Source organism: Spermophilus citellus, assembly GCF_964194105.1.
Source record: "Spermophilus citellus genome assembly, chromosome: 6".
Classification (NCBI taxonomy): Eukaryota; Metazoa; Chordata; class Mammalia; order Rodentia; family Sciuridae; genus Spermophilus; species Spermophilus citellus.
In genome coordinates, this window is record NC_138187.1 from 99,919,443 (window position 1) to 99,937,870 (window position 18,428).

Sequence of the window (18,428 nt, forward strand, 5' to 3'; positions counted from 1 at the left end):
AGGGTACCCCAAAAAACTGCCTACTAGATGATAAGGTCAGGTACAAATAACTCCCTTGAATGTAAGGAATGAATAATTGAATATAAGGTATGAATAACTGCTGTTCTTCTACACTAAGAACGCCTGCCCTGCTCTGGGGATTGCACATGGTACTGCACCCAGGAGGAAGGGTTTCCACCCTAGTACCAGGACTGCAAGGTGCAATGCCCCCTTGTGGGCACAGGAGGTAACCGCCACGCCAAATCCCAGAGGCTGATCTCATTCCTGTCTGATGGACAGATAGTAAGTAGCACAGCAGTGGATTATTTGGTTATATTTTAACTGAAACCTTTCACTAAGTGTCACAAAGTAAATAAATATGTAACTAGAAGAGAAACATCAAATAATACAAGCCAGGAATAAAAACAAAAAATATTCAGATATAGTTAGTCTGTAGAACTAATAAGCTCCAGGTATCAGCCAAGGGGCATTGAGAGGAAAAGCAGGAACATAAGTCTGACTTAGGGATCCTGAGGAATTTCACTTACTCTCCCTGCCCGTGAAGAGCAGAGAACCACTAAGATGGTTTAACTTTTCTTCCAAGATTTTTGCCTTTCCATCCAATTCTTCCTACTTGCTCCCCCAGAGTTCCCAACAGAAACCATGAATATCAATGACCACAGCTCGGTTCCCACACAGGCAGGAAAGGGGTGCAGGCAGAAAAAGGGTGCAGAGGGCAGCTGGAAAAGAAAGCTACCGTCTAGTGCCTCTCAATCTTTCCATCTGCTACACAGGAAAGCAGAAACCTCACTGTAGACACAAGAGTCTATAATTAACTTACTGCTGATACTTATATATGAGACTGTCCTGTCAGTGGGCTCCAGGCACACTCCAGCAGAGGCAAACATCAGAAGAGAGCCTGAAAACACAACTGGTTTTCCCCACCAGAGAGGGAAGTGTGTAAGGCCCCCAGCCTAGTCTCACCTCGTCAAACCGAATCATCAATAACAGATAACAGACACTTATCACCACCACACATTAGCAATTTCTGATCAACCAACAGCATCTCCAAAAATCTTAAAAAGTCACTCTATCCTGTAAGCCTTCCAGTGTCTGTAAATAGTTTATAAGACAATTTATACACATGTTGTGTAAAATACAACTCTCATCATAGTTATTTAAATAAAATTTCCATGCCATTAACAAACACCTTAGGAAGACACAAGCATCCACAAAGCACACCTTAACACAAACACATACATACCTGGATAGATAATATAATTCTACATCAAAGGTTTAGCAATCCTTGTATGTTATTATCACAATGTTTAAAAAAAAATGCTTTTGAAGGCTTCCCTAGATTTACTGGTTTATTTTTATGCGCTTGGATGAAGGCTGGAATATAACCGAAGAACTCGACTCGCTATGTTGAAGGTACTGATGACGGCCTACGTGTCCCTGTGAACTTGGGCACCAGATGTGACCACAGATCCTCGACGTATCCTTAACCTTAAGATGAAATGTCAACGTCCTATTGTTCTGCACTTTACAGTGCTACCTGGTGCCATCAGTGCCACCAGCAGGACACAGGCTGTGCTTTGATTTCAAAAGGACTAGATCGACCCACCATGTCATGGGAGGCAGGCTGAGGCCTGAATGAACTGCCACACATTCCTCTACGCTGCTTTGCACCTGAAGGTCATAGGGTCACTGAATGAGGACAGGATGAGCAACCAACTGTGCATATCTACCCATTCACTGTTTTAAAACCTGCCTGCCCAAGCTTTCCCAGTTCTGAGGAGACAAAGCCAGTTAACAGTTTGAGGCACAGAGATCCTCCAGAAATGTGAGAACACGTCCTACCTGAGGGGAGACTGATGCGATGTCCATCTTTGAGCTTCAAGCGGCTCCTCCTGAACTTGCCCTTCCTCCTCTTCACCTGCGGCTTCTCCTGGTTCAGCTGGAAGATCAAGAGGTTCAGCTCTCGCTCCAGCACGTCGATCTCACGTGCTGCCAGCTGCTGCTCCCGGCGCCGGAGCAGGGCTTCCTGAGACTTCTGCTGCAGAGCAGCCCGCACCAGCTCCTCCTCCCGGGACCGCAGCTCCTGCAAGGGTCACACCCAGGGAGTCACTCCCTGCAGGGAGGAGGCCCTTCAGGACTCTAACACCCTCTGCAAACCTTAGCCTCTGGATTCCCAGGTGCGCTGGGCAAAGCTCCCTATCCTCCGGAGCTCCCAGGAGTAAGGGCACCCAGAGTGCGGAGCCGGCCAGCCCACCACGGACCTGGAGGAAACCCAGGCCTCTGCGCTCCTTGTGCCCTCTCAGCTCTGTGATCCAGAGATGGCATCGCGAGCTCTCACGCCTGAGCTGCATGGTTCCCTGCAGCCTGCAGCCACCCGGCATATCGACGTATGTTAGCACAGCAACGAGCACAGGCCCAAGTGGCTCATTGCAGAAGGAAGCCCAGCGGTGAAGCCATTAGTGGAAGGATAATTACCCTAGTTCCAAATCCTGCAGTCCAGATTTCTTTAGGGAGGCCCTTCCTGCAGGCATTTAACTGCTGCTTGAGAATAAAACATGAGATGGAGAGAAGGAAGCAAGCTGGTGTGGGAGGAGGCAGGAAGAGCCTGCCAGAAGGGACAGTGCTGGAAGGGACAGTGGGACACGCCAAACCGAGACCCTCAGCACAGGCACCCCCCCATGGAGCTTCCCCCACCCCAGACAGCTTCTATAAGTTACCCAACAGAAGTTCCTCAGCAATGCTTACTGACTAATGTCAACTTCTTCTTGGTTTTGGTTTTAGAATTTATTGAATTTCTGAGAAATCGGACATCTATGAGTTAAAAATATTTTATTCCTCTTGGAAAAAAATTATTCAACATGGAATCTGAGAATGCTATTACATTTAAACCATATCTCCATTCCTGTTTCTGTTGTGTTCTCTTCTTTGCCAAGGACATAACTATTCCTTTGAGGGGTGAACTCCTTTCTATTGTAGACATATTGCTATTAAATCTAGCACTTACACGGAAAACAGGGTATCTGCAAGCTTTTCCGTACTCTGCTCAGACGAACTCAATCTTAGCGCAGCCTCAGTCCACCCTTGGTCAGATCTGCAGTTCAGGCAGAGCTCCAGGCTGGGCTTTGCAAGTCCTGAAGGTGGGGAACATGTCCCACTGCATGTGGCCCACCTCTAGGGTGCTGGTCCCCAGGGCCAGCCAGGGACTAGGAGGCCAGTTCAATTCTGCCAGCCCCTTGGACTTTATAGATGGACCCAGGTCTGTCAGAACAATTATCACAAAGCAAAATAAACACAGAACCACCCCCTCCGCCATCCACCCCCCCAACACACACAAACTAACAGGACAAGATACAGAAGAGACTGGAAGAGCCGGGGTGCAGCTCAGAGATGGAGCCCTTACCTAGCAGGATGAGGCCCTGGATTCCAGCCTCAGCACACAAAAAATTAAGAGACCAGGAGCTCCAAGAACAAATGTGTTCATTCAGATCAAACCAATCCTGAATTTATGGCAATTCCACCAAAGAGAACTGAAACTCAACTCTGAAGCATCCTTTACTTTAAATTTGTAAAAATAAAGTGCACAAACAAAACTGCAGAGGGAATGGTTTACCCCAAATAGCCGGCCTTACGGTGGGCCTATGATAAGCACCAGCTGGGTCCTGCTTATACAGCAGCTCAGCATTTCCTCATTACAGTGTGTCAGGTGCAGACTGCTATTTATTATTTGAAAAGAAAAAAATATGTAATATATTTTTTAAAGTTCTGTGATTCATTTTTTCACTGGTAACTTTCTCCAACTAGTTTGTCCAAACTGGAGCTTTTACTACAGTGTATTTGGGGACAGAGGATAATTTCCATTCAGCTCACAGCTTCTAACTCCCAACATGACCTTTTAAAAAAGATATTACATTTCAGCGGTGTTGACCCCGATCCAGCTCACTATTGTCAAATGAGAGGCATAAGGACGAGATATGGGCAGCGCATTCACTCGAACTTTTGTGTCACTACTACATGAATTAAATAAGAAACCACTTTTAATTCCAAGTCCAATCTAAAATATGCATCCCCTTGTAACAACCTCGCCCGAAAAAAATGGAAAAAAAAAAAACACTTGCCTAAAACATGGTAAATATTTATATATGATCAAAGAGAAAGTAGTCAAAGTCATCTTCCTTCTGTGCGAATTTTAAAATTCTAAAGTAAAAGAAAAAAAGAGGACTGGGCATGAAACCCTCTGGCTATTTTGTAATGAAGCACACCAAGCAAGTCCTCCCGCTGGAAGGAGTGCCAAAAGGGGCAGTTGTTGGCCGCAGGCCATCCTTGAAACGGCAGATCCGGGTTCCCAGACGCGCAGCTCAATCATTAACGACAACCTCCTGTCCAATAGAACCCAAGCAGGCACTTAGAGAGAGGCCGGGGGACTCAGGACTCACATCTGCGAAGCTGAATGTAGCTGAGCAATGAGACTGTGGCGGCCCAGTGCATGGCCGTCCATTCCAGCCCATGCCTCTCAGCCCAGGAGCCCAAGCCTCCTTGTGAGCAGAGGAGACCCAGCTTGGACCCTGTGCTCTTCACTGTGTCAGAAAGATGCCATCGGGAAGCTTTAAGCAAAACAAATTCATAAGGTGGGATGATTCTCTTATAATGAATCAAAGGTTCACAAGATACCATCAATGCTGGATTCCAAAGAGCAATGGGTAAGAATCAAAGTGAAGGAAAAAAACAGCACCAAAACAGCTGAAAATGCAATCAGAAGAATAAGAAAGACTCCACTCTCAACCTCAAGATGCAGAAAGTGCTCTGGAAGCAAGTTCTTATTCCTAACCCACCGACAGGAGAATCGCCCAACACACCTGCATCCTGCAGCCCCAGAGAGGCTTCATCAATGACTAAAGGAAAAAGGTCGGAATAGCTGTGACTAATGAGATCACGACCCAACTTTAATTCTGTGATTTTAAGTATTTTTGCCTCAAAATCCTCTACCACTGCATAAAATCATTTTTATTTTTGTGATGAACCATCAAATTTTAGTATTCCTGAAAATAATTTAGAGATATATAAAAGAGAAAAATATCGTTTTAAGTCAACTAAAAGCACTGAGGTTCACCCTAAATGTAATGGTGACCTCCCCACTGAGAGTAGTCCTGCCAAGAACTGCAAGGAGAAGGGCCAGCCAGCCTGTGGCCTCCACATCCCTCCGCAGCAGGTGCCCACCTTCTGCCAGGACACTGCCCAGGTCAGCTAAGGCCAGCCTGTCCTCTCCTGAAGTGAACAAGTACCCAGCTCTTCCTAAGTGGAGTGGGGTACTGCAAGGAAAGCTCGCCCGACCTCCCCCAACCCTAGGGACAATGACATTGCTAGGACACTCCAGTGCCCAGGAGCAGAGAGTGATGCTGAGTTCAAGCCCATCTGGCCAGGCCATCTGGCTCAGAGCCCTGGTCTTCACCACTAAAGATGGCCACCAATGCTGGCATGAGACCCCTGGGTGATCCCATGCCATCTCCTGAGCTCCCCAGAGGGGAGCTGACAGCCTTCATGGCAGGCTAACATTCCAAGAGCCCAGAGACCAGACCTCAGTCCTCTTCTGAACGAACGTTCCCCTTGTCCACCTGAGAGTCTGATGAGGTATGGGGTTCCTACAAGGGTATAACCTCATAGAGGTCACAGAAACTTACCATGTTTTACTTCAACGTGACACGTTAGGAATCTGTGTGCACAAACATTCAGAGGGCTCAACAGTACTGCAAGTCATGCACTCCAGTTAGGAAGAAACCCTGACAGTCAAAATGCTCAGGCACTACAAAATGTCTTTAAGTAATAAATACCACCACTGCACCAGAGAGGCATGCCTGAATATGGGGTCCCTACGTGGCCCTCAATAGCATCTGTCTTCATCCAGGAAACCACATGACTCATCTCCCAGTCTGCTTTCCCACTGTGCTCTTGACCTGGGGTCCCCTCTCGTGTCACAGAGCTGCAGCCTCAGTGTGCTTAGCATATGGGCCTATCCACCCCACACCTCGTGAAAGCCTAAGCCAAGCACAGCTCTATGGCAACACCTTAGGAGTCCAAACTTACGCACGGTCCCGTTTCCCCAGCAAAGCAATGGCCTCAGAAATCAGAGAGGTGAAGCAGGAAGAACCAGCATCAAAGAGGCTTTGGAAGCCCTGACCACGAAACCATGCAGACCACGTGTGAGTCTGAGGTGCATGAGCCAACTGCAAGAAGGCATCTTTGTGACCTCTCAGTACAGGCCAAGTGTGACCTCCGAATACCGAGCAAGTATATGAGATGGGAGGGTTACTGTGGATGTTTTGGCAAGAAAGATAAAGATTCACCAAAGGGCTTATGGGTAAAATAACATGATTTGATTTAAATATTCCAGTTTAAAAAACACAAAGGGAATCAGGTATGGTGGTGCAGGCCTGTAATTTCAGCTACTCAGGAAGCTGAGGCAGGAGGATCACAAGTTTCAAGACCAGCCTGGGCAACTTAGACCCTGTCTCAAAAAATAAAAAGTGCTAGAGATGTAGTTTAGTGGTATAGCACCCTGGGTTCAGTCCCCAGTAATGCCAAATAACAGTAGTAGGAGTAGTAGGAGTAGTAATAATAATGACAATAATAATAGTGGGGAGAGATTTATCAAATGATGAGATTATGGCAATTACTAAACTGTGGTTAATGCACACAAAAGGTTTATTATGCTATTCCATTTTTTTTAACATTTAAAAATTTTCCAAACAAAAGGACTTTTCCCCCAATTATCCATCTTAAGGACATTTTTGCTTTTATTTTTAACCAAAAGAAAGCAAGAATCCATAAATACTGAAAATACTGTAGAATAACGCTACTAGTGACTTTGGCTCTTATTTTCCATAATTTTTATGAATGTAAGTATGTTATAATTAAAAAGTCCGTCTCACCTTTTCCTTGGTTCTCAGCTCCTCAAACATGTGCTGAATTTCCAGTTTCCAGTCATCCTGCATGGAATGAAAAGAATCCTGGGGCATTTCGGTCAGCACGGCCTCTTCTAGAGCGGTCAGCTGCTGGAGAATCAAGGCGAAGGTCGGGCGGATGTGAGGGTCTTGCTCCCAGCACTCTAAGATAAACAGGAACCATGTGATTCTCCCTGGGCGTGCTTCAGGGGACATCCACAGTGAGGTTTTAAGATGTGTTTTTACACCAACCAGGTTTTCAGCTTAACATCTGTCACTGAACCAGAAACCCATGTCTTTAACATCTGCCCTGAAGGTTTAAGGACCCAGTGACAAGTCTGTCCACACTGTATCAACCCAGGTCCCTGCTAGGAAGGCTGCTGCGGCCAGCACCACACCACGGCCAGCACCTGGAACTGCGTGTCCTGTGTCTTGCCGTGAATGGTGTTGCAGAGGCTTCAGCTGCCAGGGTCACAGACTTCCTGGTGCAGAAATGCATGTCCATAAAACCCGTCCCAGGAACACAGTCTCCAGAGTGCCATCCTCACAACAGCAGTTCTAGGAAACAGCCTGACCATGGGACTAGCACAGCTCACCAAGAGTTAACAAGTTTCGAGAGATAAGGATCAGATAGACAGGGTCAGGTACAACCAGGCCAGGTAAGCCTGTAAAACACTTCTGATCATTAGGTGTGCGACAGATGGCAGATGTGGCCCAGCTCAGGGCCGCTGGAGTTCTGCGCTGTACAGGGAAACGTTCATTCCACTCGGCTGAGCTCTGTGCAGAAAGGAGGCTCTGTTAAAAACGCATGGTGTTCAGCTATGCGGGTCATGTGACGGTTCCTATCCAAGACAGGCTTATCCTCTAAGCAACTGGGAACTGGAATCACCAGATACTGCTTTTATGGTTACCCATGTGGATGTCCTCAAGAGCATCTCTCCTTGCCCCTGACACACGAAAGCAATGGTTGGACAAATAAATACCTTTCATGAGCTTGGCAAACGGCTCGGGACAGGTGGACGGGATGGGCAGAGTGAGCTTGTTGACGGCCACTCCATAGGCCACAGCAAGACCGTCGATGCCACGGTAGGGCACCTCTCCCGTGAGCAGCTCCCACAGCAGCACGCCATAGCTGGAAAGAAAAGTCAGCAGGGTGTCAAAGAGCCCAGGCGCCCCTTCTTCATGACGGCTTCAACACTAGGGTGGCTCACCCAGCTGGCTCAGTGGCCACTGCCCAGGGGGAGGACAGCTCAAACACCTGCACACCACACAGACCCTGTCCACTAGCGCTGCCTGCACTCTAGGCTGGGAACCGACACACACGGGAAAGAAGGGAGAACACAGCACATGCCAGGCAAAGGCCCTGGGGTGCGCTGGTGCTCCTCCACCCTGGGCAGGGCTGCTCTGGTACTGAGACCCGGGGCATGCCCAGGCAGGAGGCAGGCCGTGGGTGAGCTGCCCAGTAGCCCTGTCTGCACTCACAGCCCAGAGAGACCATCTTCAGTCAGCTCAGCCTTAAATAACAGCAAACCCTGCTCCACCCCTCAGAGCTGTTCGGTGCAAAACAGAAAAGACAAACGTGTCACGTACATGACGCAGCACCATAGATGGTGACATGCCAGACCTCTTAGCTTTCACTCTGAAACCAATACTTTTCAAAGATTATCTGGTTAGTTTCTTGTCAATTATTTCCATCTTGATTCATTAGTAATGACATGATTTCAAGAATAAGTAAATTTAACTCATATATTGGTTAAGAAAAAACACCTCAGAGCAGAGGATCAAAAAATTCTCAGAACTCAAAGTCATCAACAAAAAAAAAATTTTTTTAAAAAATCTCATTAGCAGGGGCTGGGGTTGTGGCTCAGTGGTGGAGCACTTGCCTGGCATGCGTGAGGCACTGAGCTGGATCCTCAGCACCACAGAAAAATAAAGAGATAAATAAAATAAAGGTATTGTGTCCAACTACGACTATATTTTTAAATAAATCTCATTAGCAAATGACACAACCAAAGCATAAAACAAGATGATTTTTCTTCTCATTTTTCTTTCAGGGAAAGAAGGACCCTACAGGACAGGTCATGATAGAGAAGAGGGCTCACCCCATAGAAGCCCAGCTGGGAGGACACAGCTGTACCCAGGGCTGATGCTGAAGGGACGGGCCTGTGTTCCTGTCCTCTGCTGGGCAGGAGAGCCCATGACAGCCCTCCCCTGAGAGCCCCAGGGCATGTGACCTGATGTTGGTGCCTGGAGTCACAGGTCTGGTCCCAGGACTGGAGCCTGCTTCTCATTGGCCTCACCACCCAGAGCAGCACCCCGAGGAACTTAACTTCTCGCACCTGGCTCCTGTACAACTGGGGCAGCAGGAACTGCTGTGGACGTCAGGTGAGTGTCCAGCTTCATGCACAGGGAATGACCCTGCAGTGGAACACTGGCCAGGGGGGAGGGGAAGAGGTCCGGTGGACCCACATCGCAATCCGCCCACTGCACAGGCAGGACCTGCTTTCTGAAGGCTCTTCTCAGGAAACATTACAAAAGGAGACGTGGTGGCCAGAGAAGGCAGGATCCAGGAGAAACTTCCCGTGTGGGAGACCAAACTTGCACGTGACTGAGTCACACTCCCCCACGTGCAATGCTGTGCGTTTCGGAGAGGGGCAGGCATGCGGCTCTGCACCCAGCAGCCCGAGGGTCCCAGGGTCTGGATCCTCTGCTTTCTTACTTCCTGCGGTTCCTGCCTGCCACTCACCTTGCTTTTGGCCGTGTTTCAGTACCATTAGCCTGGCGAGGCTCTCCCGCTGTCTACCAAGCGAGCCAATTGGGGAGAGCCCTGCTTCCTGGCTGTCGCAAGCCCCCAGCCTGCTTCCTGCTTCCTTCTAGGCAGACAGGGCAGCTGGGAGCATGTGGAGCTCACGCCTCCTGCTGACCACAGGCCTGTGACAGAGGCACAGGATGACATGGCTCCTGCCTTCAGAACTATCATTTTGATTGTGAACCTGATGGATGACATAGTTTAATAGTTCTTAGAGTCCTGAAGTATGATTTCTTACATGGGCGGCCAATTTCACTCACGTCACATGCCATTTTCACATGGCTAGAAAACCACTGTGATGACATCAATGAAAACCTTTATTTCCCTATAAAAACCTATGCTCAGCCTCTACCAGGGGACAGTCTAACTCAGTAAGCAGGGACGTTGAAGCCTTTGAATTTTTTAAACTGGTGCTAAGACACCACAGAATTCCCCACCCAACAATAAGCTTCTTACAAATTGTAAGTAAAATAAGTAAATCATATTTTAAATGTTGTAAACATAAAGCAATTTTATGGAACTTTTACTGACAGGGGTTTCTGCCACTGACTTCACGTGTGAGTCTGAGTAACTTCCAGTGCATTTTAAGATTAAAGGAAAAAACAATTTTTGCTGATCAGAAATTTGGAAGTCAGACACATCTGGGTTTAAACAGAGACCTATCACTTCATGGGAATGGACACTAGCAAGTGATATTACCTCTCCTGCCACTAGTTTTCTTTTGTGTTAAAAAAATAAATAAATAAAAATTTGAACTTGAACCACAATGAAACACACTTCACACCTGGGACACTCAAGAGTCAGAAAATCAGCTAACAACCCAGTTGGCAAGGAACCTGGTCAGCTCAGAAAGGAACAGCCCCTTTGGAAGGCAGGGGTGGCTTTTCAACAATTAAGCATGGAATTGCCATGTGGCCCAACCACGGCACTCCTGGGTATGTGCCCAAGAACCAAACCCGCGTCCTCAGGGAAATCTGCATGTGGGTGTTTGCAGCAGCATTATTCACAGTAAGCAGGAGTGGACGCAGAGCAAACACTCACCGCCAGTTGAATGGGTGAGCAAAATGGGGCCCATCTGCAGAAGGGACTATCACTTGGCCCTGAAGAGAACGAAGCTCGTGATGCAGTGGAAGAAGCCAGCACAAAGGGACAAATACTGGAAGGTTCCATTTGGATGAAATGTCCAGAACAGGCGAGTCCACAGACCTGGCATGCAGACTACTGCCCGGGGCCAGGAGAGAAGAGGCCCCAAGACTGAAGGGTGAGGGGATATGGGGCTTCTTTATGGGGTAACAAAAATGTTACACATTGACCATGCTGATGGGCTCTACTGATACACCGAAACCCACTGAAGTGTGTGGTTCGGGGGCGAATTGCATGATATGGGAAGTGCCTGTCAGCAAGGCTGCTCAAAGACCATAGAGAAAAACCTGTGATTTTAACACGTGCCACGCAGGGCTTGATGAGCAACAGCCAAGGCTAGCTAGCTCTGAGGACACTGGAGCTGTTGAGAGGCCTGGCTTCTCTCTGCCCTCCTTTTTTTTTTTCTTTTTTTTTATTGGTTGTTCAAAACATTACATAGTTCTTGACATATCATATTTCATACATTAGATTCAAGTGGGTTATGAACTCCCATTTTTACCCCAAATACAGATTGTAGAATCACATCGGTTACACATCCACATTTTTACATAATGCCATATTAGTGATTGTTGTATTCTGCTACCTTTCCTATCCTCTACTATCCTCCCTCCCCTCCCCTCCCATCTTCTCTCTACCCCATCTACTGTAATTCATTTCTCTCCTTGTTTATTTTCCCATTCCCCTCACAACCTCTGATATGTAATTTTGTATAACAATGAGGGTCTCCATTTCCATGCACTTTCCCTTTTCTCTTCCTTTCCCTCTCACCTCATGTCTCTGTTTAATGTTAATCTTTTCTTCCTGCTCTTCCTCCCTGCTCTGTTCTTAGTTGCTCTCATTATATCAAAAAAGACATTTGGTATTTGTTTTTTAGGGATTGGCTAGCTTCACTAAGCATAATCTGCTCTAGTGCTATCCATTTCCCTGTAAATTCCATGATTTTGTCATTTTTTAGTGCTGCGTAATACTCCATGGTGTATAAATGCCACATTTTTTTTTTTTATCCATTCACTCTCAGGAGGTACAGCTGAGTGACAGCAGCAGCACCTGGTGTCCCAGCTGGGTCCACTCTCCATCCTCACCCCAAGGCCCTCAACCTTTGGAGGAAACATTGAGGACATGGAGGGACCGTCTAAATTTCCTTTTCCTCCAGCTCCTTCCATGCTAGTTGTCTGTGAATCACAGGAGTCAAGTTTGCTTGAGGGGTGATCTCCTTTCACTCCCTGGCCTGCCCTTCACTCAGACCTTGAGCTCCAATCAGCTCCTGACTTCACGGGAAGCTTCGCCCAGTACATGGGGTCTCCACTACAGAGCCCTCGAGTCCCCGTCCTGTGGCTCTTGGCTAGAAACCTAAACCCCCTGCAGGTGCACCTGGCTGCTCAGCTCAGGGCCACCCAGCCCCACGGGACTCAGCACAGCCACCGCTCACCTCCAGACGTCACTGCCCTTGGAGAACAGAGAGGACCTGATGACCTCGGGGGCCATCCAGGCGTAGGTGCCGGCTGCACTCATCCTGGTGGTCCTGTGCCACTCGCGGGCCAGCCCGAAGTCCGTGATCTTCAGCGTCTTGTTGTAGACGTCGTCCTGCTCGATCTTCTCCAGCAGCAAGACTGAGGAGAGCCAAGGAGGACACGCTCATCGCCCAGCTCTCTGGTCATGGGTTTTCAACGGCACTTAAAACACCATCTCACTGGAGTTTGGGGCACAGGTGAGAATGAATTTGTATTTCATCGTTTTTCCTAACTTAATGCAGGCAGGTCTATTATAACCCTGACTGGGTCACTTGTGCCTCAAGTTATGCACTTTTAGGAAAATCTACAACTGCAACACAGCTTAGTCGATGATATTTTTTCTTTTTTGGGAAAGGAAAGGGTTTCCATGGGCAAGAAACATTTGCTGAGACTTCTGATCTGTAACAATTTTCCTGATATGAAAAAAAAAAAAAATACACTGTTTTCTTCCCAGAAACGCCTCATGGCCCAAGCAGACATTCTCATGACTGGACGGTATGTTACCATAACTCACGACCATCAGACTTTAGTCTCCTGAATTTACAGAACGCTCACTATACATCCTTTAGCTCCTGAACATTATTTATAAGATGTCATTAATGGCTTTACTGAAGCTTGAAATACAGCAAAAAAGCAAAAGCTTCAGAGAGGCCCTGAGTGCCGGTGTTCCCAGCCCCGCCTCCTGCGGTGAACTCACACCAAGTCTGGGGCCTCTCCTGCTCTGCAGCTTGCAGGGTGCGTTCAGTCCCGCCTTCCAGGCGCCCTCCTGTCTTCTGCCCCCTGGCTGATTCTCCTGTCCCCAGAACCCCCTATGGTGTCCCTGGGTTTCCAGGAGGCTCCAGTGGAGCCAGCGGCCACGCCCTCCTCCTCTGTACACACACTACCAGCAGCAGGTCCCCCAGGCATCACAACACTGTTTACCTTCTTAAAACCCCAGGAACAAACTACCAGCACACGCAACAGGATGGATCTCAAAACCACTCTGTGAACTTACAGCCGGACAGGAAGGCCCCTACTCTAACCTCACAGGATGTTCTGGAGAGGCACACCCGAGTCAGTGTTGCCAGAGGCTCCGGAGGAGATCTGTCTGACTGCAAGGGGGCAACCAGGAAGCTCGTGGGGGTGAAGAAAATTCTGCACCTTGATGGTGAAGGTCACAGGACTCTATTAATCTGCCAAAACTCATCAAATTGTACACACTCAGGAGGCCACTTCACTGTGTATAAACCAGATTCCAATAACCCTGCACTTAAAAAAAAAAAAAAAAAAAGCCCCTTTGTGGTTCCATGTAACCCAGGCCAGTGTCCACACTCCTAACTGGGCAGCCACAGTTCTCCACATTTGCACACTGACCTGAGATGCACCCCATACCTCATCCTCTAGAGCCGGGCTGGCTTTTCGGCCAGACCAAAGGTCTCCTTGATGAGGCCCTCCAACCCCCCAAGGGAGAGAAACGACCCTCCCCTCCTGCGTGCAATCCACACAGCACTCAGGAGGCATGGTGCACTGTGACACCTGTGTTCACCCAACTCCTGCTCTGGACAGCCAGCTGGGAGGCAGGGCACAGAACAGAGGGGGCATCAGGGAGAAGAGGAGGTAGATGGCAGAAGAGATTCGCCTTCAGCTCCTGCACCTGCTCTGAGGAGTCTGATTCAGAATAAGAGCCGAATGTCCACAGAAGAGGAGGACACACGGGCCCTGACACCACCCTGGGCTCCTGCCCTCCTACCCTATGGGAACACCAGATTAAGAAGAGTCACCAACAAATACTGAGTGTCCCCTGCATGCTCTCCTGCCACCGGCATGATCTCACTCACAGAAGCCCCAGGAGGCAGTCTTCATGACCAAAGGAGAGTCAGTGAAAACGGAGTGACTGAGCAAATCCACCAAACAGCAAGGCACACTCCAGAGAAAGCGGTGCACGTGGTAAGGGAGGGTTTCACTCAGGTTCACCTTGAAAAATAAGTTCCTCAATTAAAAGAGCAACCAGGTGCTCTTAGAAGGAAAATGAGAAAACAAGCGTATGAGGTTTTGGAATGAACTATCCGAAAAAAACTGGGGCAAGACAGTAGGCATGATATTCTTCATGTCTGATCATAAGAGGGACCGTTTTCTCCAATGTCAGTCTCTGCAGAGAACACTGGCTGCCAGGTGAGGCCAAAGGTCTTTCATTATATAACCCGCCACACAATCGACAGGTAGACACTGTTGCCTCCACGTTATAGATAAGAAAGAGGCACAGAGAGGTTGAATACACGGTACACAGTCACACAGGTTGGGGGGGCAGTGAGGCCCAGTCTGACCCCACAGCTGGCTGCCTCATCCCATCAGCAGAGCCCAGCTGACAGCTGACATCAGTTCCTTGGAAGAGCTCGCTCTCTCTGCAGGGGATTTCTCCCAGGTGCCTCCTGTTTTGATTTCCTGTCTCTGGTTCCTCACCTACGGGTCTGTGGACAGGCAGAGTGGTACCAAGGACAGCAGGCACCCACGCCAGCAGCTTGGGTCATGCTGGAGAGAGGACAGGTGATGTGTGAAGGGCCTACAACAGAGTCCGAGATTCAGCTGCCCGCCGTAGGACCTCCCACACAGACACAGCCTGGGTTCAAAGTGTTTGTGGCAAGTTTTCAAATTCGCTCTCATGGACTCCAGGGAACCCTGCCGGGCTTCTGCCAGGCCAGAAGCCACTGTGAGAAAGATGTGCATTTACCTGCCCTGTGCCGTCCAACAGCTACCATACCAGTCATGAAAACCAGTGCACCTGGAGGCCGCAAGGACCTTGAGCTGGCAGAAAGCAAGGCACGAGAGCCCCTCCACACCAAGGCCCAGGGTTCCAAGAACGGCCCATTGTCTGGGATTCTGTTTCAGGGCCATGGAGCAGAATTCCTGAAATTTCTTATCTCTTGACTGAAACCACTAATAGCGTCTCACCAGGGGCACACAGTGGGCCCCCAGCCAGGTTTCAGGTAAGGACACAGGTGGGGCCACCTTCCACTTCCTGTCTCCAGCAGGAAGCGCTGAGGTGCACTGGCTCAGGACTGCAAACCAGGTAGCCTGGTCAGCAGCATCTGTCCACAGACATGCCCAGCGCTCCTTGGTAACTTCCCACTGGCTCCCCTTCCTGGGCCTTCCATGACCATGTCCCCCAGCTACCTCCACAAGATCAACTGGCTGCCCCTCAAACACAGCACAAGGCATGGATTGTTCAGCCCCTTGGAAAATTCTGTCCAGAATTATAGTACAGCATGTATGTTTTTAAAAAGCAATTACAGGGGCTGGGGCTGGGGCTCAGTGATAGAGCACTTGCCTACCATGTGTGAAGCACTGGGTTCCATTCTCAGCACCACATACAAATAAATAAAATAAAGCTCCATCAACAACTAAAAAAAATTTTTTTAATTAAAAAAAAAAAAAAAGCAATCACAACCCATTGGGTCCTGTCACCGACTGTGCCATTTCTTGCTTCTAGCAAAGATGCTCTTCCCAACCCGGCCACACCCTCACTGTTCCAGACCCTGCTGCAAACCTGCCTTTGCTGGTGTCCCTCCTGAGACCACCTCACATGGTCCAGAACCTCTGGCTCCCCCCACCCTCTCCCTCTATCCTGCTTTGCCACGTTAGCTTTTACGCTGAGCACTTGCTTCTGCCAACACAATACCTATATTACCATTTTATTCTGCTTCATGTCTGGCCTGATAGAATGTAAGCTGCACTAAGGAAGGGGTCTGTTCTGCTTTGTTTGCCACTGACCACCAAGAAACTAGGAGAGTTCCTGGCACATCGTGGTTAATTCATCAATAACTATTCTATGAGTGAGTGAGTTGGCTTATACATACAACACCCTTATAAAGAAAACACAGACATAGTCAGCTAAAACAGAGCTTCACACTGCTCCTACACCAAAACTAAAGCCACCTCTCACAGGGCAGGTGGTCGTGGACACAATGTCCAGCTTTAATGAGAAAACGTTTATGATTCATTGATGTGAAATCAGCCCCTGCTGCCAGTACTTTGGTTCACTAACAGGGCACATAATGAAGGAGACTGAGACAGGACTCTCATGCCACACCCTACACTCATAGGCTGATGCAGTATTTGTAGAAAATCTGAAAAAAACCCACAACTGTGTCAAGCCAAATCTTCAGAAATGAAAGTTGACATATCCTAGGTGCAATCGAGACACTTCCCTAAATACTTGTTAATTTGCTCTTTTTGAAATTTTTTAAATATGCAAAAGTTACCAATGAGTTGTGCAAACAAAATGGCTATAATAGTAATTTAGTCCTTTCTGCCACTCATCCTGGGTGACACTCCACACAAGGCAGAGCTCAGGCCCTGTCCTCAGGGGTGGGCTGGCTGAATCAACTACATCAGCCAAACTAAAAAAAAAAAAAAAAAAAAAAAAGAAAAACCCTTTCCCTCAGCCAACATGAATAAACATGAGTAAATGGCACTACAATTTGGAGAAAGAACAATAATAATGATTTCTTAGGTGATAAAGAGTCGAAGAAAACGTTTAGGTACCAACGAGTTCATGCACAAATAAACTAGAACTAGGCATTGAGAGTGTTTCTAAACAAAATGTAAAAATGCATAGTCACCAATGGACAATGTAGGTTTTTATCTTGTGCTATTAACAACTTGGACACACATGGGGAGTTGGCAGAATTCAACTTGTGGGCCAAATTCGGTACGAAACCTCCTTTGTAAATAGGTACGAAACCTCCTTTGTAAATAAAGTTTTATTGGAAACTGCCGTGATTCTTTTGGCTACAACAGCAAGGCTGAGGAGCGGCCAAAGACCACGTGGCCTGCAAAGTCAGAAATGCCTCCTCTCAGGCCCTTCCTGGGAGTCTGCCCAGCCAGAGGATCCCACTTGATCTTCCTCAGCTCACAGGGTCCTTGGGGAAGGGTGGGTCAGAGGGGTGGAGTCAGAGCCAATGCCTCACACACCACAATTGCCTCATCTGTCCCCCAACTTCAGAAGACAAATGCTTGGAGATGTTCCTTTCCCTGGAACATGCCAGAATAAGCCAGGCCGAGTCTCACCTAGCACTTCCTGTGACCAGTCAGAGATGACCATTAGACAGCTGCCTTGACTGGGATCCAGCCTGCAGACGGGAGGATTTATACACCCCAGACCAACTTCATGCAGGAATCCACACACCCTGTCCTTGGGGTAGTAGTTCCCAGACTTGGCCCGACACCTGAATCCTATGTAAGCTTTTCAAAACAATGTCCTGCTCCACCCTAAGCCAAGAGGAGGGACATGGGGGTCCGACCAGTGAGGGGAGCTACACAGTCTTGGGGGTGGAGTCGAATAAGTGGTGGTATGGAAAAGTTAATTTAGAATTCTTTCAGTTCCAAATATTTCGGGATTTTCAAAACAAGATACTAGAAAAGAAAGACGTGACTCGTTCCCAAGTAACATCAACTGAATCAGAGTATCCAAAAATGAGACACAGAAGTTTATTTGTAAAAGCTCACGAGGGGACTGATCTAGTGATTTAGGAAGGTGTGCAGGTGCTAAGAAGGACAGTGCTTGCTGTGCCAACAGGGCCAACCAGTGCCAAGGACCCCAGCCCCCCAGGATGGCAAGAGAGAGTGCACAGCAGCACGCCAGCCACTCAGCACTCCGCACACCCAGACTTCATACGGTCTGCCACTCAGCGAGACTCTGCATGTCACACAATGGCGCCCTCTGTGCTGAATTTGTTCTAAAAATGTGGGGTTTTTCTCCCACTGAAAATGTGATGTCAACATGCAATGGGTCTATTCCTGTTTTTATATCATTACATATTTTAAATTTATAATTAATAATAACCTATATTAAATATTTCAATTATCATTTTAGATTATCATTTCAATAAACCCATTTATCAATGGGGCTATTCCTGTTTTTATATTATTAAATATTTTTAACATCTAATACAACAGATATCAATTGCTGCAGACGGGAGGATTTATACACAACATACATAAATGCTCCCTTGGGTCCTATAAACAAATATTCAAAAACTGTCAATCTGGGCA

General features: G+C 47.8%; 1 protein-coding gene across 1 annotated transcript in view; it reads right to left on the bottom strand.

Moving 5' to 3' along the window:
- The window catches only part of MAP3K21 (mitogen-activated protein kinase kinase kinase 21), a gene marked incomplete at both ends in the record, with an annotated part of 37,943 nt that overhangs the window by 13,356 nt on the left and 6,159 nt on the right, over positions 1 to 18,428 (bottom strand). Inside the window, 4 exons of the mRNA XM_081299729.1 lie at positions 1,843 to 2,083; positions 6,924 to 7,099; positions 7,919 to 8,067; positions 12,317 to 12,497. Of these exons, the coding sequence (XP_081155855.1) occupies positions 1,843 to 2,083; positions 6,924 to 7,099; positions 7,919 to 8,067; positions 12,317 to 12,497 (747 nt within the window). The remainder of the gene's footprint in view (positions 1 to 1,842; positions 2,084 to 6,923; positions 7,100 to 7,918; positions 8,068 to 12,316; positions 12,498 to 18,428) is intronic.